This window comes from Neoarthrinium moseri, assembly GCF_022829205.1.
Source record: "Neoarthrinium moseri strain CBS 164.80 chromosome Unknown scaffold1_Wmoseri_CBS_16480, whole genome shotgun sequence".
NCBI classification, from domain to species: Eukaryota; Fungi; Ascomycota; class Sordariomycetes; order Amphisphaeriales; family Apiosporaceae; genus Neoarthrinium; species Neoarthrinium moseri.
In genome coordinates, this window is record NW_026055115.1 from 124,330 (window position 1) to 146,637 (window position 22,308).

General features: G+C 54.9%; 8 protein-coding genes across 8 annotated transcripts; 4 read left to right on the top strand and 4 right to left on the bottom strand.

Moving 5' to 3' along the window:
• Nucleotides 1-559: 559 nt before the first annotated feature.
• On the top strand, nt 560-2,146 carry JN550_000033 (uncharacterized protein; the record flags this gene model as incomplete). Its single annotated transcript, XM_049314781.1, has 1 exon — nt 560-2,146. The coding sequence occupies one exon, from the start codon at nt 560-562 to the stop codon at nt 2,144-2,146; it is 1,587 nt and encodes a 528-aa protein (XP_049177322.1).
• Nucleotides 2,147-4,390: 2,244 nt separating this feature from the next.
• JN550_000034 (uncharacterized protein) lies at nt 4,391-6,330 on the top strand (the record flags this gene model as incomplete). The annotated part of the gene is made up of 3 exons (XM_049314891.1): nt 4,391-4,852; nt 4,979-5,060; nt 5,120-6,330. 3 exons carry the CDS (start codon nt 4,391-4,393, stop codon nt 6,328-6,330), a joined length of 1,755 nt encoding a protein of 584 aa, XP_049177323.1.
• A 945-nt stretch (nt 6,331-7,275) lies between these two features.
• Nucleotides 7,276-8,943, bottom strand: JN550_000035 (uncharacterized protein; the record flags this gene model as incomplete). The annotated part of the gene is made up of 1 exon (XM_049315001.1): nt 7,276-8,943. The coding sequence occupies one exon, from the start codon at nt 8,941-8,943 to the stop codon at nt 7,276-7,278; it is 1,668 nt and encodes a 555-aa protein (XP_049177324.1).
• A 1,657-nt stretch (nt 8,944-10,600) lies between these two features.
• On the bottom strand, nt 10,601-10,936 carry JN550_000036 (uncharacterized protein; the record flags this gene model as incomplete). The annotated part of the gene is made up of 2 exons (XM_049315112.1): nt 10,601-10,807; nt 10,862-10,936. 2 exons carry the CDS (start codon nt 10,934-10,936, stop codon nt 10,601-10,603), a joined length of 282 nt encoding a protein of 93 aa, XP_049177325.1.
• Nucleotides 10,937-11,707: 771 nt separating this feature from the next.
• Nucleotides 11,708-12,250, top strand: JN550_000037 (uncharacterized protein; the record flags this gene model as incomplete). Its single annotated transcript, XM_049315223.1, has 2 exons — nt 11,708-11,756; nt 11,826-12,250. 2 exons carry the CDS (start codon nt 11,708-11,710, stop codon nt 12,248-12,250), a joined length of 474 nt encoding a protein of 157 aa, XP_049177326.1.
• A 381-nt stretch (nt 12,251-12,631) lies between these two features.
• On the top strand, nt 12,632-13,660 carry JN550_000038 (uncharacterized protein; the record flags this gene model as incomplete). Its single annotated transcript, XM_049315333.1, has 1 exon — nt 12,632-13,660. The coding sequence occupies one exon, from the start codon at nt 12,632-12,634 to the stop codon at nt 13,658-13,660; it is 1,029 nt and encodes a 342-aa protein (XP_049177327.1).
• A 2,668-nt stretch (nt 13,661-16,328) lies between these two features.
• Nucleotides 16,329-17,380, bottom strand: JN550_000039 (uncharacterized protein; the record flags this gene model as incomplete). The annotated part of the gene is made up of 2 exons (XM_049315445.1): nt 16,329-17,084; nt 17,141-17,380. 2 exons carry the CDS (start codon nt 17,378-17,380, stop codon nt 16,329-16,331), a joined length of 996 nt encoding a protein of 331 aa, XP_049177328.1.
• Nucleotides 17,381-18,492: 1,112 nt separating this feature from the next.
• JN550_000040 (uncharacterized protein) lies at nt 18,493-21,659 on the bottom strand (the record flags this gene model as incomplete). The annotated part of the gene is made up of 2 exons (XM_049315556.1): nt 18,493-20,361; nt 20,532-21,659. 2 exons carry the CDS (start codon nt 21,657-21,659, stop codon nt 18,493-18,495), a joined length of 2,997 nt encoding a protein of 998 aa, XP_049177329.1.
• Nucleotides 21,660-22,308: the final 649 nt, after the last annotated feature.

Consider the following 22,308-nt stretch of genomic DNA (forward strand, 5'->3'; position numbering starts at 1 on the left):
CAGGAGAATTATCGACCTCGACGTTGTACATACAGCTTCTATCGGGGAAAGACCTGAGAGGATATATATAATAACCATTCCACACCCAAGTGTTTCAATCTACAAGACCAACAATTCATTTCTATTCTTGTTGAATGTTTTATCCAGAGCGTTTCGCATCCTATACTTTCATACCATTGCCGCGATCTACGGTTGTTGTTCTATAGTTCGGTTTATCGTTGAAGTGCTCTCCGCTTCACCAACCGTTCGGCCAGTCAAGCCCACAAAGCCCAGGATGAACCTCTGTTCTTCGAGAGCTCCGTTTGAGGGAAACGCGCGACAACACCAGCCCTTAGCCAATAGCCCGCTGCTGATGCAGAGACCCGGCTGCAACCCCGGCGCTATGATCTTTTCGCCACCCAGTCGAGATGATCGAGCATCGGTCAGCGCGCACTGGAGATCACGGCCTTACATAACTCTGCTGAACCCACTGCATTCGAATGAAATAAATTCAAATGCCTTGCATTACTCTGAGATATTTGGCAACTTGCTCCCGTCAACACTACAGAGAGCCAACGAGATGAGCCCGATCGTGCCGGAGACGTTCCAACTTGGCGATATGGATATAGCTGCTGTACAACCCTTCATGGATTTCATGTCTCCTCCAGAGTGCTTTTGTCAATTCGCTTCGGCCAGAGAAGCCTCTTCCGCTCGGGGGCTACATTTCGAGCTATATACCTCCAAGAGAGAAGATGGAACCACAGTTGCTCTGCTCCAAAGGGAGCGTCTGACCCGGTCCAGTATGTTTGGGCGAGAGAGACTGTCATTCGGTGAGGTGGCTAGAGAATGGAGTATCGATTTCGACCCTAGGATCCAGCCGTCAGAGAATCTTGAACGTCTACTAAGCCTAGCCTCGAGGCTGCGTCAATTTGCTACCATCTTTACACCGGGCCCTGACGTTCTCGCGCCGCTATTGAAATTCCACGTCAACGCTACCAAATTGGACGCGGTTCTTCAGATGAACCAAGTCTATTTACTGCAGAGTTCTAGCCAGGAACTTGTCCCTGACCGGCAAACCCAGTTCAGGGACGAGATCTTCTATCGTTGCCTGTACATCTACTCCTTTCAGAACTACACGCAGTACGGGCTCACGGCGCAGCACGTCCAGGGCAGCAACCGATATTTTCCATGCCTCGGCCCCAACATCACGTTGGGCTGCTGGATATACGAAATGGGTATCCTGGAGGAGCCAGTTGACGCCCATTTCGCTAGCAACGGCCTGGTCCAGATGCACGGCTTCGGCACCGGGGAGATCCGGTGGCTCCAGAACAACCGCAACCCCACAGAGCGACGGGAGCAGCTGGATACTCTCGAGAAGTACCACATCCTCAGGGCCTGGCTCGGGGAGCCAGCCGTCGCGGATCTCGCCGAGCAGCTGCGCTATTGCTGTCTAACTATCCGCGACTCGAAGGCCGCCGGCAACTGGGGAAACACGGAAAACAACAGGGCAAGGTATCGGAGGCTGTGCGCAGTCCGCGTGCGCGAGTTCAAGATCGCCAAGATCATGGCTGAGCGCATCTGGGACGAGGTCGACGAGACCCGGGGGACACGACGCTCGCGACCCCTTCTGAGGGAACGTGTGGTCTCGCACGACGGGAGGGTCGTGACCATCTCGGGAGGATGGAAGAACCTGCAAATGGAGGACAAAAGCCGCCTGCTGGGCGGGCCGACGGAGTATCATACATGTCACCCGGAGTTCGCGGCTCTGAGTCAGTTCTGGCTGCAGGAGGCAGTAGTCGCGGCTGCACCGGCTCCGACGGAACCGCTCACAGAGCCACCGTCTACACCGGCCCGTATGCTGGTACCGGAGGATCCGGTCATGGCGGTGCCTCGTTTGACACTTTCGGATTCCACACAGTCTACAGAAATTACAGTTCGTGAGCATGGAATACACAGGGGACCCTGGGATCCCGGAGTCGTCGGGTTCATGAAACGTCCTCGTTCACTTCCTACGTTCCCGCCCTCCCCAGCATATCAGGTCCTTCGACAGACGCTCAGACGGGTCGACGAAATGGACAAGAGGCGTGTGCGGGAGAAGAGTCCTCTATGCCCTATGGGACAGTTCATGTATCGCAGGCCAGTGACGTTACAGCGAAATCCATCTTGAACTTTTTCTTTTGGAATGTATTTACTCGTTGGAGTAGCGTCGGTTCATAGCACCTCAGCGATTGTACTTCGCTCTTGATAGCCAATTTAGAAGTGATTGAGAACCAACTGAAGATGCAGCATAGTAAGAATGTCTCAATATTGTGTTGCGCGAGAGTGGCCATCCCAGAAAGCCAAGCTTCCACAAGAAGGACTGCCTCCATCTGCCGAGACTTGAGCCTTTGCGCCAAGGGCGGAGCGAGCCAAGAGTACTGCCTTTCCGACGTCCACTTCTTGGCACAGATATGCCAAGGACTCTTGGCCAGCCTGACTTGGGAGTCTACTCTGGGTTCACGTTTCGTTGGAGCAGACTCCTTTTCCCTTGGCCGTCCGCTCCGTAACATCATCCTATTTCGCTTGGCACAATATACAAGACCTCTGGGCACGGGACAACGGCAATCGCCAGTGCCAATAATTGCTTGTTACCTATTTGCCCCTTGGGATAAGCTTCATGAGCATCTGAGAACTCGGCGTTGCATGATCTCGATGCTTAGGATGAGTGGACCGATATCCAACGAAACCAGTAAACTGCGGTACAGCACAAGCACGGCGTCCTTAACGAGGCCTGGCTATGTTACACATCATCAGCAGCTTTGATAGACAATCAACTATGACGACACATGCAAGGGCGACCCGAGCTATGAAACCCTAAATCATGGCCAGAGGTTGTCGCAGGGCCGCTGTCTTCTCATTCTCAAAGAAGCTGTGCCCGCAAGTCCCAAGCAAGGTCATTGGATAGTTGAAGACGTGCCAGTGCGCGCCGCACTTATAGTAGCACTTATTCTGAAAGCAAGAGGCCTAGCGGTGGGAAAACCATGGGAGAACCATTGGCCTCACCGTAGCTCAGGTGCGTCATTAACAAACATACCGTCACCTACACAGATTCGTATGTCAGCACGAGTGTACGTCCCGGTTCGATATATCGCACACAGGCAAATCACAATTACATGCGACTGTACAAGTTAGCGACGGTTAACTGCGCGTTTCGCTTCTGCATCTGAACAAAAGGCGACACAACGGTTGAACACTCATCCACAAACTGACTCTGGAAATGCAGTGTGTAAGAGTGCCAAGTCAACGCTCGCCCCCCCTTGAGGTGCACTGCCACCAGCGCCAAGGATTTCCGCTCGCTGTCCGCCGTTGCTCCAGCTGCCAAGTAAGTTGCCAAGCGAGAGCCGAGCTGTCGACTATTGTGGAAGCATTGCAGACGACCATCCAGTCTTTATAGACTTGCGAAGTCGACAGGACACGATTTCGACTGGTCAGACAAACCAAGGAGACGAGCTTGCAGGAAGACAAAAAGACGACTTTCGGTAACTGATTCGGTGTCCGTCGCCGCGAATTGTGCAAGTATTCCCTCAATGCCGCGCTGTTATTAGTCTTCCCCCTTCCTCGCCGACCAGACGGGCAGGTGAGCGTTTGGGGCGATTCTCCGGCTGAAGCCAAGAAGCCAAGAAATCCCGGAGCCAAGAAAACGAGGAGCCAAGAGAGGGCCAAGACAGCCAAGGAGTGCTCCGCCTCAGCACCGTTTGGCATTGGGAGACAGCCAAGTATCATCGTGTCGCTGCTTTATGAAGCCAGATTACTGTGGTATTTCAATCAGCTGATCAGCCTATTGTCGGTTTCGTCAAGGTCTCATGCTCCTTGCGATCCGGAGCTCTGCAGCAACGAAATCGCACAAATAGCCCGGAAGGACAGCACACGGGGGAGAATGATAAAGGTGGGAAAGCCAAGCTGACTCTGTTCGCATTGGCATCGGAGAGGGATCGCGGACGCTCGCCTGCTGAGCGTTTTAAACCGGGGCCAAGGGTCTTGGCGGGCGGGGAGCGGTACTTTTCCGCCACCAGAAGTTGTGTGTCGGGCCATGTACAGAGTCTTGGCATTTCAGAAATCCAATGAAATCCGAACGCCAAGGCCTTGGCAGTCTTGGCAGAAACTTTCCGCTGATTGTCATGAGTTTGAATGCCATTTTAAGGAGACCAGAGCCCCTTCAACGGGGGCGCGTCTCTCTCCCTCTTGCAAAGTTTGCAGAAGCCGTGAATAATCCATCGTTATCCCATTATTTTTAATTCCATTATTGGATTTGTTGTTCCATCGGGCACTGGAAAAGGCCATCATCCATCACCCGTCCCCCATCGGCATTTACCGCGGCCTTGCACTTACCAGGTACCAGGTCTTGGCACCACCCCAACTCCACTGCTACGCCATGTCTTCGACAGCTGAGAGCAACCCGCCATCTGGCGAGAGCTCCACGTCAAGTGGCACAACACCAGCACCCTCAACAGCAACCACCGCCACCACCGGATCTCAGACGAGCTCAACGGCTGCGCCTGCCACCACCGCGGCGCCTGCTGCCGCTTCTACTGCTGCCGCGCCGGCGGCATCGTCCTCGTCCTCGGATGAGACCCTTGTCTGCCGCTGGGGAAGCTGTAACGACCGCTTCACTGCCGCTGAGTCGCTCTACGAGCACATCTGCGAACGCCATGTAGGCCGCAAGAGCACAAACAACCTCAATCTTACCTGCCAGTGGAACTCGTGTCGCACCACTACCGTCAAGCGCGACCATATCACCTCCCACATCCGTGTGCACGTTCCCCTCAAGCCGCACAAGTGCGACTTCTGCGGCAAGTCGTTCAAGCGTCCCCAGGACCTGAAGAAGCATGTCAAGGTAAGTTGAAACCAAGACTCACCTCCATCTCGTGTTATACAAAACACAAAACACCGCAAGAACGAAGGACTCTTTGGCAGTCGTTTCCAACGAAGAGCGAACAAACGACTAACTCGAGTGCTCTAGACTCACGCAGATGACTCTGTCTTGGTCCGCTCTCCTGACCAGCACGCCGGACTAGGCGGCGGCTACAGAACCCAGGCCAAAGGTATGTCACAGTTCGGTTTGACGCCCCCAGATTTCCTTCGAGGCTAATTTCGCCTCCAGCTCCCTCCAGCTACTATGATCACAATGGCCAGATCCGTACTAACTCGGCTGCCTTTGGCCAGCCACACCAAAACGGCCATCCTAGCAGCTACTACCAGCACCAGGCGCCCTCGTTCGGCGGTCCCATGTACTACCAGCCCCTGGGCAGCCGTGGTGACCACCACATTGGCTACAACACGGCTGCTGCTGAGTACGACAGCCGCAAGCGCACCTACGATGTGCTGAACGAGTTCTTTGGAGATGCTAAGCGCCGTCACCTGGACCCGGCCTCGTACGCACAGGTTGGCCAGCGCCTCATGCCGCTGCACGGCGCCCTCCCCATTCACACCGGATCCCTGGCCACCGAGTACATGCCGGCGTCTGTTGCCGTCGGTGGTGGTGGCGGCGGTGCTGGTGCTCACGACCCTTACGCCCAGCACTACTCCCTGCCTCCCATGCCCAGCATTCGCACCAAGAGCGATCTCGTCCAGATCGACCAGATCCTGGAGCAAATGCAGAGCACTGTCTATGAGAACTCGAACACCGCCGCTGCCGCCGGAGTCCACCAGCCTGGCTCGCACTACATTCCTCTGGGCTTCAGACACAGCCACTCGCCACCTCACACGACTGGTGCGTCGCAGTCGGCGTTGCCCGCCTACTCCCAGGCGGCTGTGGCATCCCCCCTGACCGCTGTGTCCTCCACCCACTCCAATGGCACCCCTGCCGTCACTCCGCCTAGCAGCAACCTGTCCTACACATCTGGACACTCGCCCAGCGCGTCCTCGTCTGGTCTGTCGCCAACTTCGCGCCACAGCTCGACAGCCTCCCAGCTGTACCCCACACTGCCAGCCGTGACCTCGGGCTACCCCGGCCAGTCCGCCACCTCGACTCTGGGTCCTACCTTTGACCCTGACCCTCGTCGTCGTTACTCTGGCGGCATGCTGCAGCGCGCCAACGCCGGGCCCAGACAGCTGGAGGACCGTGACAGCACTCCCAAGCCTTCCGAGTCCGTCGTCAGCTCGCCGTCTGCTGACTCCGAGTCCGGTGGTGAGGACCAAGTGTACGAGTCTTGGCTGGAGAACATCCGTGTGATTGAGTACTTGCGCGAGTACGTCATCGACCGCCTCAAGCGCGAGGACTACGATGCCGACTCCCCTGCCTCGTCGGACTCCATGGACGTCGACTCGCCCCCAAGACAGCCTGCTTATCCTACCCTTCCGTTGGACGCGTGAACCGCTAAGGGAAAAGATGACTTCTCTTTTGGGGTCTCTAGGGCATTTCATGTACATACGTAACTTATCTTTGGAGCGGCGTTCTGGGCGGATGAATCTCTTGACATGCGATATCATCGTTATGCACTGAATGTGGTTTTAACGCGGGGATGAAATGAGGCAACGAGTCTGTAGTTTCTTATAGGAAATCAAAATTCCCCATGATGTACATGATCATAATATGCAGAGTCCACGATGCACAAGTGCATAAAGACTTACACGCCAAGCTTATTACATGTCACGATTATTTCTGTCTCGATCGCCCTGGTTGAACGGGGGCGGCAAGGCAAATGCGGGATTCTTCTGAAGAAAAGTTTATGTGTTTTGCGATTGTTTTTGCGTAATCCTACTCTGGCTATTTCTAGTATTCCTTCGTGTATGAACCTCACTTCGTTCTTTCGGGCTTTCGATGGTAGGAGAGAAGATACGACATATATTCGTGTGCGGAAGGAGAAAAGGGAGGTTTCAAATAAGGAGTCAAAACGGCCTTTGTAGTAAAATTGTGTGTCAGATCATGACCTCCGTGGGCATCCATGCTGCGTGACATTGCTATTGCTGTCCTGTTGTTGCCAGCGGGCGCTGCAAAAGACACACGTTCCGTTGCGTGGCGTCTCTTTTGTGTCCTCTTGGCTTGCTTCTTGACGCTAACCGCGTCCCGTGTATATTCTCTGCAGCGCTTTTTCAGGACGCAACCTGCAACCCATGATGCTTGCTTGGTCGGCCATGATCCTTTTTTGAAGGATCTGCCATCCGGTTCAAAGGGTTGACCGGACGGCGCTGTTGCTGGTGCTGATCAAGAATCGGCAACCGTGGCACGTGTATAACCACGGAAGAACCAGATTCTTGAATGTTTGTGGCCTAGGCGTTTTTGGACACTTTTGGCGTACTGAAAGCGCCTCGAGGGCTCTAATGGGTTTGCCATCCGTTTGTGTCGGCCGTTGCGCTGCCTGCTTCTGCTCGGCACCGGGCGCACATACACCATCCGCCTAAGCTCCCACGAGCCCATTCTCTTCGCTCGTGGACCGGCAAGGTTACGTCGCAATAGTGATTTAAAATTTCCTCTCCTTTCTTAATCCCGCCGGGCTTGTCGCCAACGACCCGTTTCTCCCGTGCAGTAAGGATCATGCGCCCCGCCCATTCCCAAGTGACATTGGGATCACAATCATGGTTCGCCAAGCACCAGAAGGGGTGCACAGCAGCTACATCGGGTCTTCCGTCGCGGGGGTTCTTTCGAGCCGAAGCTGTGCCTCTAAACTTGCTGTAAAGTGTATTTAAAACCCACAGGTCGTATTGCTCCGCATTGGCAAATATATCAATGTCCATCTTCTCTAGAATGTGGAGAGGGGTTTCGATGTTGAACTGGAAAGAGAATGGCAAGGTCCATTCTGGCGGTGGTCCGGCGTTGGGCGACAAGTCGATCTCGTTCTCCTTGGAAGATACAAAGTCCCCCCATATGTACTTGATTTGACTCACATCCAAAGGATGTATCTCCTGGTGTGCCGCCATGGCGAGAATTCGGGCTAGCAGGAGCAGGTGAAGAGCCTCATCCGCGTCTTTGGCCTCGGTATCCTTGGCTATGGAGTCAACGTCCTTCTCGCAAACGGCAGGATGGTAGAGGTTTTGCGCCTTATCAAAACAGTATTGGCTGCAGAATACGGTGTCGTAGCACTCGGGGCAATTAATCGCCTGTGATTCGCTGCCTAGGGGTGGAAGCTCCTCACTGCATGCATCGCAAACTGATTCCTTCAGGCGATTGTTGGCAGTGACAAGTGAGTACTCCTCGAGCACAGTCTCTCCAGCTGCAATGTCCTCCTTCGCAAAGACACCAAGTTGTTTGCAGGTTGGGATGATCTCGTAGCCATCTGTATCGCTGGCCGATTCGAGCAGTATCGGCAAGGTGGCCACTTGGACCGCACACTTTGGAGCCATTGTTGACAACTCTTTGTTCAGGAAATCGAGCGACTCCTGCGCGAATCGGTCTGGCTCGTGGGTGTTCCATGGATAGACCTCACGCCGAACCATACCCCACTCCGGAAGCCGGCTCGGATCATTGAGACTCTGCGGCGCTCGGCGCTGAGCGACAGTTTGAATATAGCCACGGACATTAAGAAGCTCCTGATTTTCTGGGGCCAACGCAAGCCCACGTGCGCAGAAGGTATACGCGCTCTTCAAGCAGCCGACCAGAAGCAGACCCAGGCTGAGGACCTGGTAGGAGCGGACGGAACCTATGAGGGCGAGAATGTTTGCGTCCAGGACAGTTTCGCTGCCAACCATCTGGCTCAAAAGGCCATGGTCAAGAGCAGCCGGGAAGGGCGCATCGCGGTACCTCTGCAGGGCTTCCAGCGCCTGTTCGTGATACTCGAAGCTCTCGTCACGGACTTCATCGGTAAGTAGCAAGGCTCGGTACGCATCCCCGGCAGCGAGATCAGGGTAACCCAGGTCGGCATGTACAATAGCTCGGTTGAGGTAGACAATGAAATCGTAGGGACTCTGGCTGAGCTGGTCCGTCAGCTGCTGTCGCGCCGACAGGAGAGCCTCAACGCGAGACGCATCCTCCTGTGACGAGTCGTCCATCGTATGACAGTGAGCTCGTGGGAGATTCAACAGTCAACAGTCGAGCCGCCAGCCGAACGACGATCTTGTGCTCATCCCAGTTCGTCTTGGAAGTCGCAAGGATGGGAATGCGGTTATCTCCCCGCGTCGTACGCTAGGCCCAAGGGAGGAATGGTATTGGAGTAGGAAAGAAGGTACACGGAGCGAGAGAGAGAGAGAGGGAGAGGGAGAGAGAGGGACCTCCGATGGGCGTAGATCAATCCTCCAGTGAGAACGGCAATGGCTGCAAATGGTCAAGGTGACGTTTCCGGGAAATGTGTCCAACGGATAGTCGAGCCTGCAGACTCTTGCGTCGTTGCTCAGTACTGGGAGACGCGAAGAGGGGCACGAGGTCGCTTGAGCCTTGTGGTGGTGGGAACTCGACCGTGGGGCCCTCGGAAGCGCCGCTGAAAATGCGACAAAAATCTGCGGCGGGCAGACGTCCTCGACCACGCGGGATCGGGAAAAGGGTGCGAGAATGGCGTTTCCCAACGACACAAGATGGGAAATCTTAGTTCGAGGCCAGGTTTCTGCCCAGGTAGGGGGGAGGGGCCTAGACGCGGACTGTTTGTGGGAAAGCTGACAGGTCCAGGGACTCCAGGGCCAGCCTTCCAAGGTTGCGGACGCTCTTGCAGGTCCCCTGATTCGCAGTTGGACCCTTGGTGCTTCCGCGAATTTTCAGGGTCTCCAGGAGGGGTTCGGGGTCCACGCCCGTGCCAATCAGTGGCGCTGATGGCTGCGCTCCGGGCCTCTGCCTGCGTGCCCCATCCCTGCGCCGCTGTTATTAGGGTTTCCTCGTCACGGTAGCACGCCTATTTCACTTGCCGATGGGCTTTTGTCTGCTCGACGCCGTCGATCGGCTGCCATGCGACCAGACCTCCCTCCTGATTTCGTTGCAGGGTACGTCTAGGCCTTGACGTCATGGCTGCGCATAGACTACCTAGGTATCTATGGTGCCCCAGCTTCACATACGGTAGTGTCGTCGGCGATATTCAAGAATGCAGTGCTTCTCAGAGCCATCGGGCTTTATGTAGCATGGCGATCACGGCTCATATAAATCCAGGTTACTTATTGCACGTATGTACATACTGGCGTCACTCGTACTGTAGATCAGATGGAAGAGGCACTTTGAGTTTGCGGGAGTCCGCCTACTGGCAGCTGGCTTCGGTTACAAGGGTAGCAACCAGCGTGGTGGTGCGATTTTCAGGAGTGTGCATTGCTTTTACGTTTCAAGTCACCATCCTGCCCACGTGGTATGATTTGACAATTTTCCTCTCGTCTCCAGGGCTATTGTTGAGGGTGTGACATACAGGAACTGAACGTGCGCCCCGGAGACGCGAGCAAGGGGGGCTTGTCGTTCTGCCACACGCGCGGAGTAAAGGCACTGTCACTGATTCGCTCAAGACACTAGACGCTGCAGTGCACCAATATACGGCATGCACACCTGCCAAATTACAGGTTCAATCAGGAGCCCTGCGTTGAGTTACCCGGGCTGCGATGGCACGGTGCAAGACAAACGATCCAATATCGTTGTTGACAATGGAGATCTGCCAATACCCTATCAAATCATTTCCCTCCCTGCCATCCCATTTCTCCCAAATGCCTTGTCGAGAATCAGATACCATACGACGTCGAGGTTCTACTCGGGCTTCTTGCTGGCAGTACCCTCTTTCACCATGCCTTCGCAGCCTGTGACCTTGCCAGCGACTTCCTCCACCTTGCCGAATCCCTGTGTTGCCGGGTCGCGAGTCTCACTGGCTGCTTTCATAACGTCGGCACCGTGGGCCTTTGCCTGCTCGCCCGAACTTTTCCAAGCATGTGATCCGGTCAAGTCTCCAATGGTCGCCTGAATGTCTGTGGTAAGTGTTTGATCTTGCGAGGCGGTCCAGCATTCACGTACCTGTGCAGCGCCCTTGACATACTCGGCGTGGCCGCCAACTAGACTGGGCTGCTGGGTGTTGCTGTTCTGAGACATGTTGAGTTGATGGCCTGGGGTTAGCTTAATAGTATAATAGACAGTGGCTTGTGATTTACTTGAATCTTTACAATAGTGGAACACATTCAACAGTATAACTACCTGGTTTATCTCGCCCGCTCTGTGTCTTTATTGCACTTGCTCGGTTGGGTGTTGTGGTCATGACGTAGACGCTATGACGTCACGAGTCTGGGGAAGGTCTTACATGAGGGGACAGCTCCGAAGCACAGGACGGAATGGGTGCTTAGGTGCAATGGAACGACGGCAGTAAAACCAACACGCAATGGAGTTGTTCGTGAGAGTGAGATGTTGTCTTGACAGTCTCCCGATTGTTTACTTGGTGTCCTGTGAACTACCACGATGTCAGTATACTGTTGAGCAGCCAATGGAGCTATCTGTGCCTGACCGCCGGGCCACCTCTGACGTGCAGTGTAACATGCTTAACACTTAAGTTGACATGTCCTGGGAGCTATCACCTCGCAGATCGCGCCTTTCCGTGACAGGTGGGATGGTTCTACGCCTTGGGCTCCTCCATTAACCAATCCCAGAGGGCCGGGTGAGCATGTATGATCATCTACAGATAGCCCAAGCTAATGAAGGCTGATGATGTAAATTCGGAGCTTACGCCGTTCCCCCACAGGGGTGTGTGGGCGGCTTAAAGAATGGAACATCGCCTGCAACGATCAACTGTTTGCGCTTCCTCCTTAGCAATTCCCTCAACAATCCATCTACCCATACGTCCTAACTATCGTGTCGCATCCATCAATCACGATGTCGTCTACCATCGGACTCAACTACCCGGTCTTGGCACCCCTGCTGCGTAAGTCGCTCTAGATCACTGAACTGCTGCCATCGCTCTTCCGTCCGCTGACAGCTCTCTGCTCTCCAGCCGTCACAGGAACCTTCGCTGTCCCCTTCACAGCCTACTTCTCTTGGCTGAGCCTGCGCGTCGTGCGCCACCGTGTCAACGACGAGCACTACCTCGGCGACAACTCGGCAAAGGTCGCCGACGCATCGTCGCAGAAGACCAACAAGCTATACCTGTCCAGCCGCGCTCACGCCAACTTTGCCGAGAACGTGCCTCTTGCCTTTGCTCTGGCTGCCGTCGCCGAGCTCAACGGCGGAAACCGCAAGATCTTGACCAGTGCCTTGAGCGCGCTGCTGGCATTCCGCATTCTTCACACTGAGCTAGGCATCGTGAAGCCCGAGGGTATGGGCTTGGGACGGCCTATCGGATACTTCGGCACCATCGGCACCATGTTGGGATTGGCCGGCTATGCTGCCTTCTTGGTCCGGGGATACTGGGGAGTATAAAAGTGTTGTGCTTCATGGCGAATGCAGACATACAAAAACTATAGTATAGCAGTGTATAATTACCTGAGCGCATGATATCTCAAAAATTGTAGTTAACAATTCCATCACCGCGACTCTTGTCTGTTTTCTATGATTGATATGCGAGAACATCAAACGAGATTCCAATGCGCATATCTTAAGGATTGTCTGATGATTTTACCAAGGGGCATAAAAGTATATCAAGCCTGCTGGGACGACTTAGCGACAAGGCAGGCAGCTGCTGATTGAGTGAGCCAACCCCTGCACGTTTTAGTGCAGATGCGCCCCAAAATTTAGAGCTCGAACGCTAGAGTGCGCAACCGTACGTTCTACAAATTCCACCCATCACCGAGACCACGCACCATGTCTGCAGATCCGCTCATAGACGACGAGTACGCCTCGGAAGAGGACTCGGACTTTGCGCCAGATGCTGCGGTCGCGAACGATGCGTCAGAAGCCTCAGAATCCGAGGACGATAGCGCCCCCGCCCCCGGCGCGGCTGCCAAGCGGAAACGCGCCGCGGGCGACACTGCCGACAACGACGACGGCTACGACAACTCGGGAGACGAGGCAATCATCACAAAAGGCAAGAAGCGCCAAAGGAAGAAGGAGAAGCGGAAAGATGGCGCTGGCGATGACGATGACGACGGCGGTGAGGGCGGCCTCGTCAAGACGAGAAGCATGCGGGCGAACGAGAAGGCCGAACGCAAAGTGGCTGCCGTCACTGGGCCTGTGACTGTCGATGTCGACGATCTCTGGGCGAAGATGATGGCAGGTCCGGTCGTGCCATCCAAAGAGGATCCAGAGAACCCAGCAGCCAGCCAGCCAGCGGCGCCGGGCGGCCTGGAGGATCACAACAAGGATGCAGAAGCACCGCGGCCCGAGAAGCAGGCTGAGAAGGAGCCTTCAGATATGATCAAGATAAAGCGGACTTACAACTTCGCCGGGAAGGTGCACACGGAGGAGAAGATCGTACCGCGAGACTCGGCGGAAGCCAAGGTCTATCTGGCATCGCTCGGCGAGAACGCCGAGGACGCGCTCGCGCTCGATGCCGAAGACGACGAGCCCACGAAGCGCAAGCCGCGCAAGGCCTTTCGTTCCATCTTCGAGCCCGTCTCGGACCTGGGCCTGTCCCAGCGTTCGGACCTGAACCTGGGCATGGCGGTCCGGCTACAGATGCGCGAGCAGGCCAAGGCCAAGAAGCTCAACGTCGTCGAGAAGAGCCGCATGGACTGGGCCGGCTTCGTCGACAAGGAGGGGATCAAGGACGAGCTCGAGCTGGCCGGGAAGTCGAAGCAGTCCTTCGCCCACCGCCAGGACTTCCTGGCCAGGGTCGAGGCCAAGAGGGAGGAAGACGCGCGCAAAGCACGAATGGCGGGGCGCGTTGTGTAGCGCGTTGTATCAACTTTTCAACTGGCACTTGTACGGTATTGATTTGCATTTGGATGAGATATGTTGCATTGCTTCGGCGTTCAGGAGGGACAAATCCAGGGATCAGCCATAGAGAAAGCTGTTTTGTGTCTCAACGAGACGCTTACGTTCATGGAGTCCGGGATGGTGCTACGACATTACCAATTATCAAGGTTTTCAGACGATATCTTACTGAAGTTGAGCGTACTAAACGACAACCTCAAGCTAGGTATATACAACGCTGGTTTCTCGCAAAGAACCTTTGTGAAAGTCTTGTGTCCACTCAATCCAAATTGCTGTTAGCAGAATGAGTGTCCCGAACGGTGAACGCATAGACGGCCACCAGCTGAGTATGATTCAAGACGACCAGCTCAGTAAATTAGATTCCCCAACACTTTGTCTTTCCCATAACTCGGCATGGGTGGTGCAACTTGAAGCCAACAGTTTCCGCAGGAGTTGTATGCATCCTCAGTAACCCCTTGAACCCAAGTGGGATGTGAATGTTGACCCGCTTGTGTTTTGTATCTATGCTGAAGCGGAGCCAGCAGGTTGAAGAGATCGATCCCGTCTTTGCTGGACTTGTTCATTCCATCAGACGCTGACTCTTAAGGCTTCGCGAGTTTCACAGGCCAGTAAAGATTCTCTGCAGCGTCGGGCGTCTGGCTCATGCGCGCGCGACCTAATTCACCAATGAGACTGAGCCTCATATGTAGACTATTGTTTCTTTTATATCCCCCCCCTCTAGGCAGCCAGCGGGCAGGTAAACTCTCCTATGCTCAACCTCTTGAGGTCACCTGGTGTATGGACGCCAGCTCACACATGCTTCTCAGGGCACGGGCAGTGCTGAATCGATGACCAAAATCCAGAGCTGGCTGTCAGATTGCTTGGAAAACCACCCCCATTGCGGTGGAGGGGATGATCGACCTCTTCCGAATCGCGTCCTCGAGATCATCGACTCCAACTCCGGCACCGTGCGACTGATCGATAGCAGGCACATGCAGGGTAGATACGCAGCCCTCAGCCATCGATGGAGAACCTTGACAAAGTTTGTGTCTCTCGAGAGACACAACGAGGCAGAGTACAGAGAAAACAGAGGCCGTGGCATGTGTTGTACCCACTCCTCCAGCAGTTCATCCTCGTGACTGGTTGGCTTGGCCTGCGGTATATTTGGATTGACTGCTTATGCATCGTCCAGGATGACCAGGAAGATTGGAACACCGAAGCAGCAACGATGACTGCGGTCTACGAGAACGCGTATCTCACAATCATGGGAAATCGAGGCAAACTTGGGGATGATCTCTTCAGCAACCCCCGGCCGAACGCCGCTAGAGAGAATTACCATCCGGTTCAAGACCCGGTCTCCAATAACCTCGATTTTGGGCATCTTGGAAACCCCCTATTACGTCGGGGTTGGACGTTTCAGGAACGAGCTCTGTCGAGTCGACTCCTTCACTTCACTGACAATGAGATCCTGTGGGAGTGCATAGAGGATTGTCGGTGCCAATGCGGCTACGATCGACATCAAATGCACGGAGGTGCGACTCGTAGCATATTTACACGTGAATGGCGGGAACTGGTAAGTGAATACAGCGGCATGCAGCTCTCCTTCCTGACCGACCGCCTGCCCGGCATAGCAGGGATTGCAAGGGGATATGCAGCGCGTCATGGGAAGACATACCTAGCTGGCCTGTGGCGGGAATCGATCTCTCGTGATTTACTATGGTACAGATACGGGCAACCCAAATTACGGCCGAACCCGCGCTCTGGGCCTACGTGGTCGTGGTCTTCGATATCTAACGAGGTCGATTTCTATAACCGGTCAGACTCGTTGAGTCTTGTAGGATTGATTCATTTCAATTTCGAGCGTGTGGCTGGTGGTGATACTTACAGTCAACCGCGGAGAGCCTTGCTTACATTAGCAGCGCCCATGGCCTTCGGGACCTTTGCTGGATATGACAGCGTATGGATAGGCCAGCGCAAATTAGACTTCACCGAAGACTACAATCTGGTCCAGTCCCGAAGTGGAGACAATGTCGGTGTAGGAGATGCCATTGCCATTTTTGTAGTACTACGGCGTTCTGATTTAAAATACATGGCTCTTGCTCTTAGACCTGTTAATAGCGGCAACTGCTTCGAAAGAATTGGCATTTTCTTTGGACTCGAGGGCAGCGAGTGGGAGCGTTTACCAAGATCAAGGTGTAACTTGATCTGACAGCCTGATTTCATTGGTAGCATCGATCTTGCAAGTAGGATCATGACCTCAACTGAACACTACTAGCCTAGGCAGCAACTACTGGTGCAAAACTACGGAGAAATATTCAGTGATAGTGCAATCTTTGCATGGTACTTGGACACTGTTATTGCACGGCTAGACCCCTGGTTGAGATGAATGAAATTTTACCTGGCTCAACCATACGAATGTAAAGTAGATCTAAGAAGAAGTCCGTGTACCATCTCTCGAGTCACATTAGGCTCTGAGCGTCACCATCGAGTCGATTTCTATAGGTTTTTCATGCTCACATGCGCGGTCGAGGTTATATCGCGTTTGGTGTCTCTTGAGAAGAGCTCACGAACGACTATCAAGTCTCAAAGGACAACCTTGCAGGTAGTTGGCCTAGAACGATGCCGTTGTCTATTAATGGTAGTTTCGTTACGCTGCAGTTTTCCCTCCAGTCTTCTTGCCCCCTCGGCCACGACCTGCGCCGCCCTGTGCTCTCTTCCCTTGCGGCACCTTCGCGACAACACTTGGCGGCAGGTCGGCAACCTTCTCGCCATCCTTCCACAGCTCGCCAACGCCTTGCCTGCGCCCCCGAACCTCCTTAAAGTACTTCAGGGGTACGACACCATCGGCGTTGCCCTCGGTCAAGACCACGCCATTCGAGCTCAACCACCATTTCATCTCGCCATCGTTGATGCTCTTTGCCACATCAACGAAGACCAACAGCTCGGCATCGTTTCTCATGCCGCTGATAACCTTGGGCTGGCCTTGCTCCTTGGCAGCATCGGCGGCCGCCTCATCGCCGGCGTCATGAACTTGTGATTCCTTGGCGTCCTTGGAAATTTCTTGCCTGTCTTCAGGAATTCCAGTGCCAAAATGAACGTGCGTACGGGTCATCTTCTTCAGCCCACCGCTCTCGACGATCTGGGGCCAGAAGGCGAAGTAGGTACCGTGAACGACGACCTCTGGGATGTTGTCAAGGGTGATAGGTGTGTGCAAGCCCTCGCTCTCCAGCTTGATGCTGTGGCCCTGGTTGGCACGGATGAGCCAATCCGCTGGGTTGGTAGACTCGGGGTCATCTGAGCCTGGGGCGGGCTTCATGCTGAAGCGCTGCTTGGCGTTATCTGTTACCGCAGCCTTGATCTCCGCGAATGTTGGCTTGAGTGAGCGGATGCGTTGCCATTGAAGCTGCAATGTGTTAGTAATGTGATCATATTCTCGTCATAGTAGACTGGACAACTGACCACCTTGTCCAAGCCGGCGAAACCCTCTGCGTCCAGCTCGACCCCAGCGTCCGCGGCCTGGTGCCGCAACAGCTTCGACAGCGCCTTGCTGATGATCATCTCTCTGTTCTGCTCGCCTCCGCCACGGCCACCTCCACCACCCCGTTTGCCCGCGGCACCACCACCGCCACCGCGGCCCTTGCCCTTGAGGGCGAGGGACTCCAGGCGCTCAGCTGTATCCTCGTACGCCCCGTCAGCCATCTTGGCGCACGCACGATGAATTACGGAACTGATAGTCTGAAGCGGACGTTGAGAATATGACCGAGACGGGGAAATCGCCCTGTACACCGAGGTGCAAACAGCTGGTCTGATGAGGGGACGAATGGTCAAAAGCGGCAGCGAGGCCAGCTGTTTGGTCGTGAATGTGTGGAACTTAGGACTAGGGTGGTACAAGAAATCCCTGTGAAGACCTAGATCCCAAATCGAATGGGGATTTGGTAACTTGTGAATGTTGGCTCCCTGGGCTAGGTGACTTTTGAGGTTGGCCGTTTGAGATGCCCAAGTGAGCGTTGGTACAAAAATGCTGAACTAGTGCGCCGCACGTATCCGCTTCAATTGTGGGTGGAAGGCGCAAACGCAGACCAGACTGCCCCCAGCCGGCCTGACTCATTCATTCACTCGACTCATTCATAACACAGTACCTAGACATTCATGGAATCATTCTGTATCACACTGCATCATATAGCACTATTTAAAACTGCGCATCAAGCTACAGTGGCGATATGAAAGATAAGCACCAACACATAAAATGAAAGGTTCTCGATGTATACACCCAAGCTAAGTAGTTATACATTACTGCCTATCGCCCAGACTTGTAATCACAGTACAGTTCATACCTCAACACTTGTGCCGCCATCAGCAGAGAGTCCGCGATGAAGCATGACAGAAAATGCCGGGTCCAGTATCCATTTGAGGCTGAGAAGTCCCTCTCCGCATGTGAGTGCAGATGCATCTTCTCATTTTCTTCTTCAGTGCTGTACTTGATATTCCTAGCCCCCTTGTAACTCATGAAGGGTGTCTGGCTGCCTCGCGATATTCCACGCTCCTTCAAATGTCAGATTTCGTATGCACCCGTTCCGAATAATATACAAAGTGACGATGATTGTCGACGCTGGTACTCCATGAAAAAGGTAAGAAATATATACGGGGATTCGCAAGTGCGAGGGTATTTGAGGTGGAAAGGGAGTAATACAAAACTCCGAGAAATCGACAAGCACAACTCCTTCTCATGCATAAACATCGACCTTGTCGAAAGTGCGCTGAAAGCAGTCTATCAAGTACAAGAACATGGCCGTAAGATGTCGTGATAATCGTTATCGGTAGCTCCCCGTCTGCGCCATCATGGAGCTATTCGTCAACGTGCTGTCGCGATTCGTTCGCTTGCTCAGACTGTCCGAGCGGCTCAGCATGCTGTTATTCGACAGGGTGAACTGCCGCTGGCCGCGGTCTTCTGCCAATTTCTGGGCAACATTGTTGGTGTTGGACTCTCGATCTGGTGTTGTTCTCTCGATATACCGTCGTGCTGTGAGACTGCTCGGAGCAGACGGCTGTACGAGGCGTGTATTTTGGGTTGAGGTTGTCTGCCGTCGCCTCGGCAGAGCTGACGAACCCATGGACGTGGTCTCAATAGACGGCAAAGCAACTTCGGGCCTGAAATCGCGCGCAACTGGGACCCTGGGGCTGGTAAGCTCGGTTACAGCGCGAGAAGGCGCTCTGAAGCGGAAAGTTGAGTCTTCGTCCTCTTGATCCACAGTTCCCCTGCGGGTGCGCAATAGGGCCGAGGATCTGCGGCCCGGTGCCTCCTCTGGTTCCTCCGTACCAGCCCGGCGTGTTCTGAGCAGCAGAGACGACTTCCGTCCAGCTTGTTCCTCTGGATCCTCGGTCCCGGCTCTCCGCGTCCGAGGGATTAGGAGTGACGTCCGACGACCTGTCCCCTCGGTCGGAGTGGGCGGCATTTGATAAGTCAAGCGAGTGCTAGGGCTCGGAAGCGCGCTAGAAAGAAGCATGCTATTGCGCCTCTCCTCGAGTCGGGTCATTGCTCGGGGACTAACTGCAGCAGATGCCGGACTTCGATCGACGAGTGCGGCGCTCGGGCGGCGTTGCGCAGCGATACCAGAGAACCTTGTGATCGTAGGGCTGGTGGGTTCTTCCTTGGGCGCAGGAGCTCTGCTCTCTTGCGGTTTGATTTGAGCAGCGTTCTCGCTGAGAGCCAGGCACAGCTCCGTCAAGTTGCGGCAGATGCTTTCGGCTTTTCGCCTGAGCTGTCGATCAGTGACGGCCGAGCCGCCAACGTTGCTCGCTGCACTAGATACCGGGCCGGGTTGCCCAATGGTACCAATCATGGTCGACAAATTCATAGCATCATTGGCTGCGGACTCCAAAGCGCTATACACGTCAGGGGCTAGGAACGGTCTGGACTTGGTTATGGCCGAGCGGAGTAGAGGTTGGCCTTCCTTTTGGGTTACAGAGGATACGGTGCTGGCTGCATCAGCTTGCGGCGCATTGCTCCCAGAACCGCGCTTAGGGGAGGCGGACATGGTTGTCGCATTTGTCGTGGCGGTTGGGGGTCGTTCGTCTGTGGCGTGAGATATCGCTGCGCCTGACGTAGGAGGTAGCTTGCCCGTAAGCTCAAGTCGACGCATCCGTGATTTCAGATCCTCCAGCTCGTCCCACACTGTCGATGGCGCCGCTGTCGAGGCCGAAGACTCCGTGTGATGGTCACCCTGATGGTTATCGGGCTTTGGAGGGTCCGTTGACTTGGGAACCAGGGGGGATGAATTATACAAGCGTCCTTGGTTGTACGCAGACCCGGCGGGTTGCTTCATGGACGACATTCGGGATGGGAGTGCAGACCCGCCATCTGTAATGGACTGCCTCCTACGGCTATAGGCAGAACTTGACTCCGGTGTACCATCTTGAAAAGTCAGGGACCTAGGTGTTAATGGTGACGCTCTCAAGCCGAAGGCTCTGGGTTTCGTATCCTCCGTAGCCTTGTCCCCGGTAGCACCCCGAAATGTGAAGGGACGTGCCAACCTTTCACTAGACTGATCATCTCCTGCAGTTCTAGACTTGACTGTTGCCTGGTCAGACAACCGGCGCGATACCTGGGGCGGGGACATGGGTTGGTAGGAAGGGATAACGGAGGAGAGTGGTCGACGATGGTTGGATCTGACGATCCGCGACTGTTCAGCGTTAGCAGATGCACACTTAATAGAGTGATCAATTCTTTCAAGATGTCTTCGTCACACGAATTTGTCGGCCTTGGCAACAGGCGCTCGAGATGCTCAGCATCAAAAGCATTCCGAACCGCATCGCGCGGAGGGGAGAAATAGGAGGTTTGACGATTACTTACCACTGCAGATGGTGGTTCAGGCTCTTCGCGTGCCATCCTGAGAAATATATCTCCGCTGTCGTCGTCTAGACGATCCACGGCAGAGTCAGGCGGCGTAAATCGGGAGGGCTCGTCGTCTTGCCTGCCTTCCAAGGCTCTTAACGTACGGTCGCGGTGGTTGGGGTCACCGAACCGGTCGTCGTAATTAGTTGGTGATCGCAGGTTCATGTCGAGACCCAGAGACTTTCTGTCGCCCGAGGATCTGAAAGACCGGATCGGAGGAATAGAAGCTGTGACGCCTGAAGAGGTGGACGGGGCGGCGGGCGGCCGGAAGGATATGGGCGGGCGTCTCGCTACCGAGCTTCTCTTCTCATTTGAGTCCGTCCTCTGAATAGACTTGGGCAAAAGTAGTTCCCGCTGGCCCTGTGCCCACTCCTTGGTGACGTCGTCTACGGGTGTTGCGGCCAGGCTGTCGTGCGATTGCCGCTCGTCCTTGGTGGCAGACGTCGACTCGCTGTAGGAGGGCGCGCGTCTCTGCTGCGACCGCGCCGGCACTATGGTGGTTGTGGACTCTGAAGCTGCTGGATTTCGTGCGATCGCGAGCGCCAGGGTCGAGTCCAGGGAAGTGGATCGCTTAGGGTTGCCGGGATGCGTTGCGGACGTGGTTGTCTTGGATGAAGTCTGAAATGTCAATGCCCGAGACCTGTCAGGGCTTGGTTCTGGCGACGCGTCGGCAGCGCTGTTGGGGGGTTCGGCATCAATGGCAGCTGAAGACAGCTCAGGTGAGACACGAACGCGGTTGTTATGAGGCGCTGTCGTCGGTGTGGATTGCTTCTGTGTCGCGTCGAGTGCTTCTGCTGATGGATCCGTGCCAGGTGAGACAAATGACGGTGGGACCGGGTGGTTCTGGTCCTGGCTCTGGTTCAGGTTCAGGTTCAGGTTCAGGTTCAGGCTCTGGGTCTGGTCCGGGGTAAGCAGCGGCGGGAGCGCCAGCTTCTCCTTTCTCAAATCAGCGAAGCGAAAGGTCGGCAACTTGGAGGGATTGTGACTTTGGCGATGGTTGTGGTAGTTGGTCGAGGAGGGTGTAAAGTCGAAGCGCAGGCCTGTGTCCTGCGTCGTTGTGACATGGTTATTAGGTGTTTCCGCCATGGTCAAGGTCGCTTGTGTTTCCAGTCAAACGACGGCCGTCAATGCCAATGGGCCCCCCCGGAAGCTGTGCCCACCACTTCAAAACTTTTGGATGGCCTGCTCTTCCGCGCTTCTTTCGCCCTGCGATTCTCCTTGTTCCGCTCTTGTCAGTGGAGTTTTGGGGAGATTCTTTTCTGCTTTGCCGTCGGTCTGAGTTGGGTTTGTTCCCAGCAACATCCATGTGCAAGTTTCGGCCTCGGCGTCCGGCGTTCGTGCGAAGCTCCAGGCCAGGTCAGGTCGATGATGGGAGCATGAACCTCGCTGCGGGAGCAGATCAGACGAGCTGGGAATTTCAAATCGGTTGCCCGTCACAAAAGGTGCAGAGGCTAGTCTGTCCGAATCAGCGCTCAACAACCAAATAAATTGGAAAGAGTGCAAATACTCCAAGGGGAAAGTGTCGAGTTGTTCTGCTTCCTTCGAGTCCTGCGAGTCGGGCTGGGATGCATGGGTAGCTGGCTACTGGTAGGTCACGACACCGCTGGTGGACGGGGCGAGGGGCCTGGGAAATCCACTATCACCGTGTTGGTCAAGGTCAACGGTCTCTCGTCTCCTTCCTGGGCCTGGTCAAGGGCGGGTTCCAACTAGCTAGCTAGCACTTCACTTACGGCCA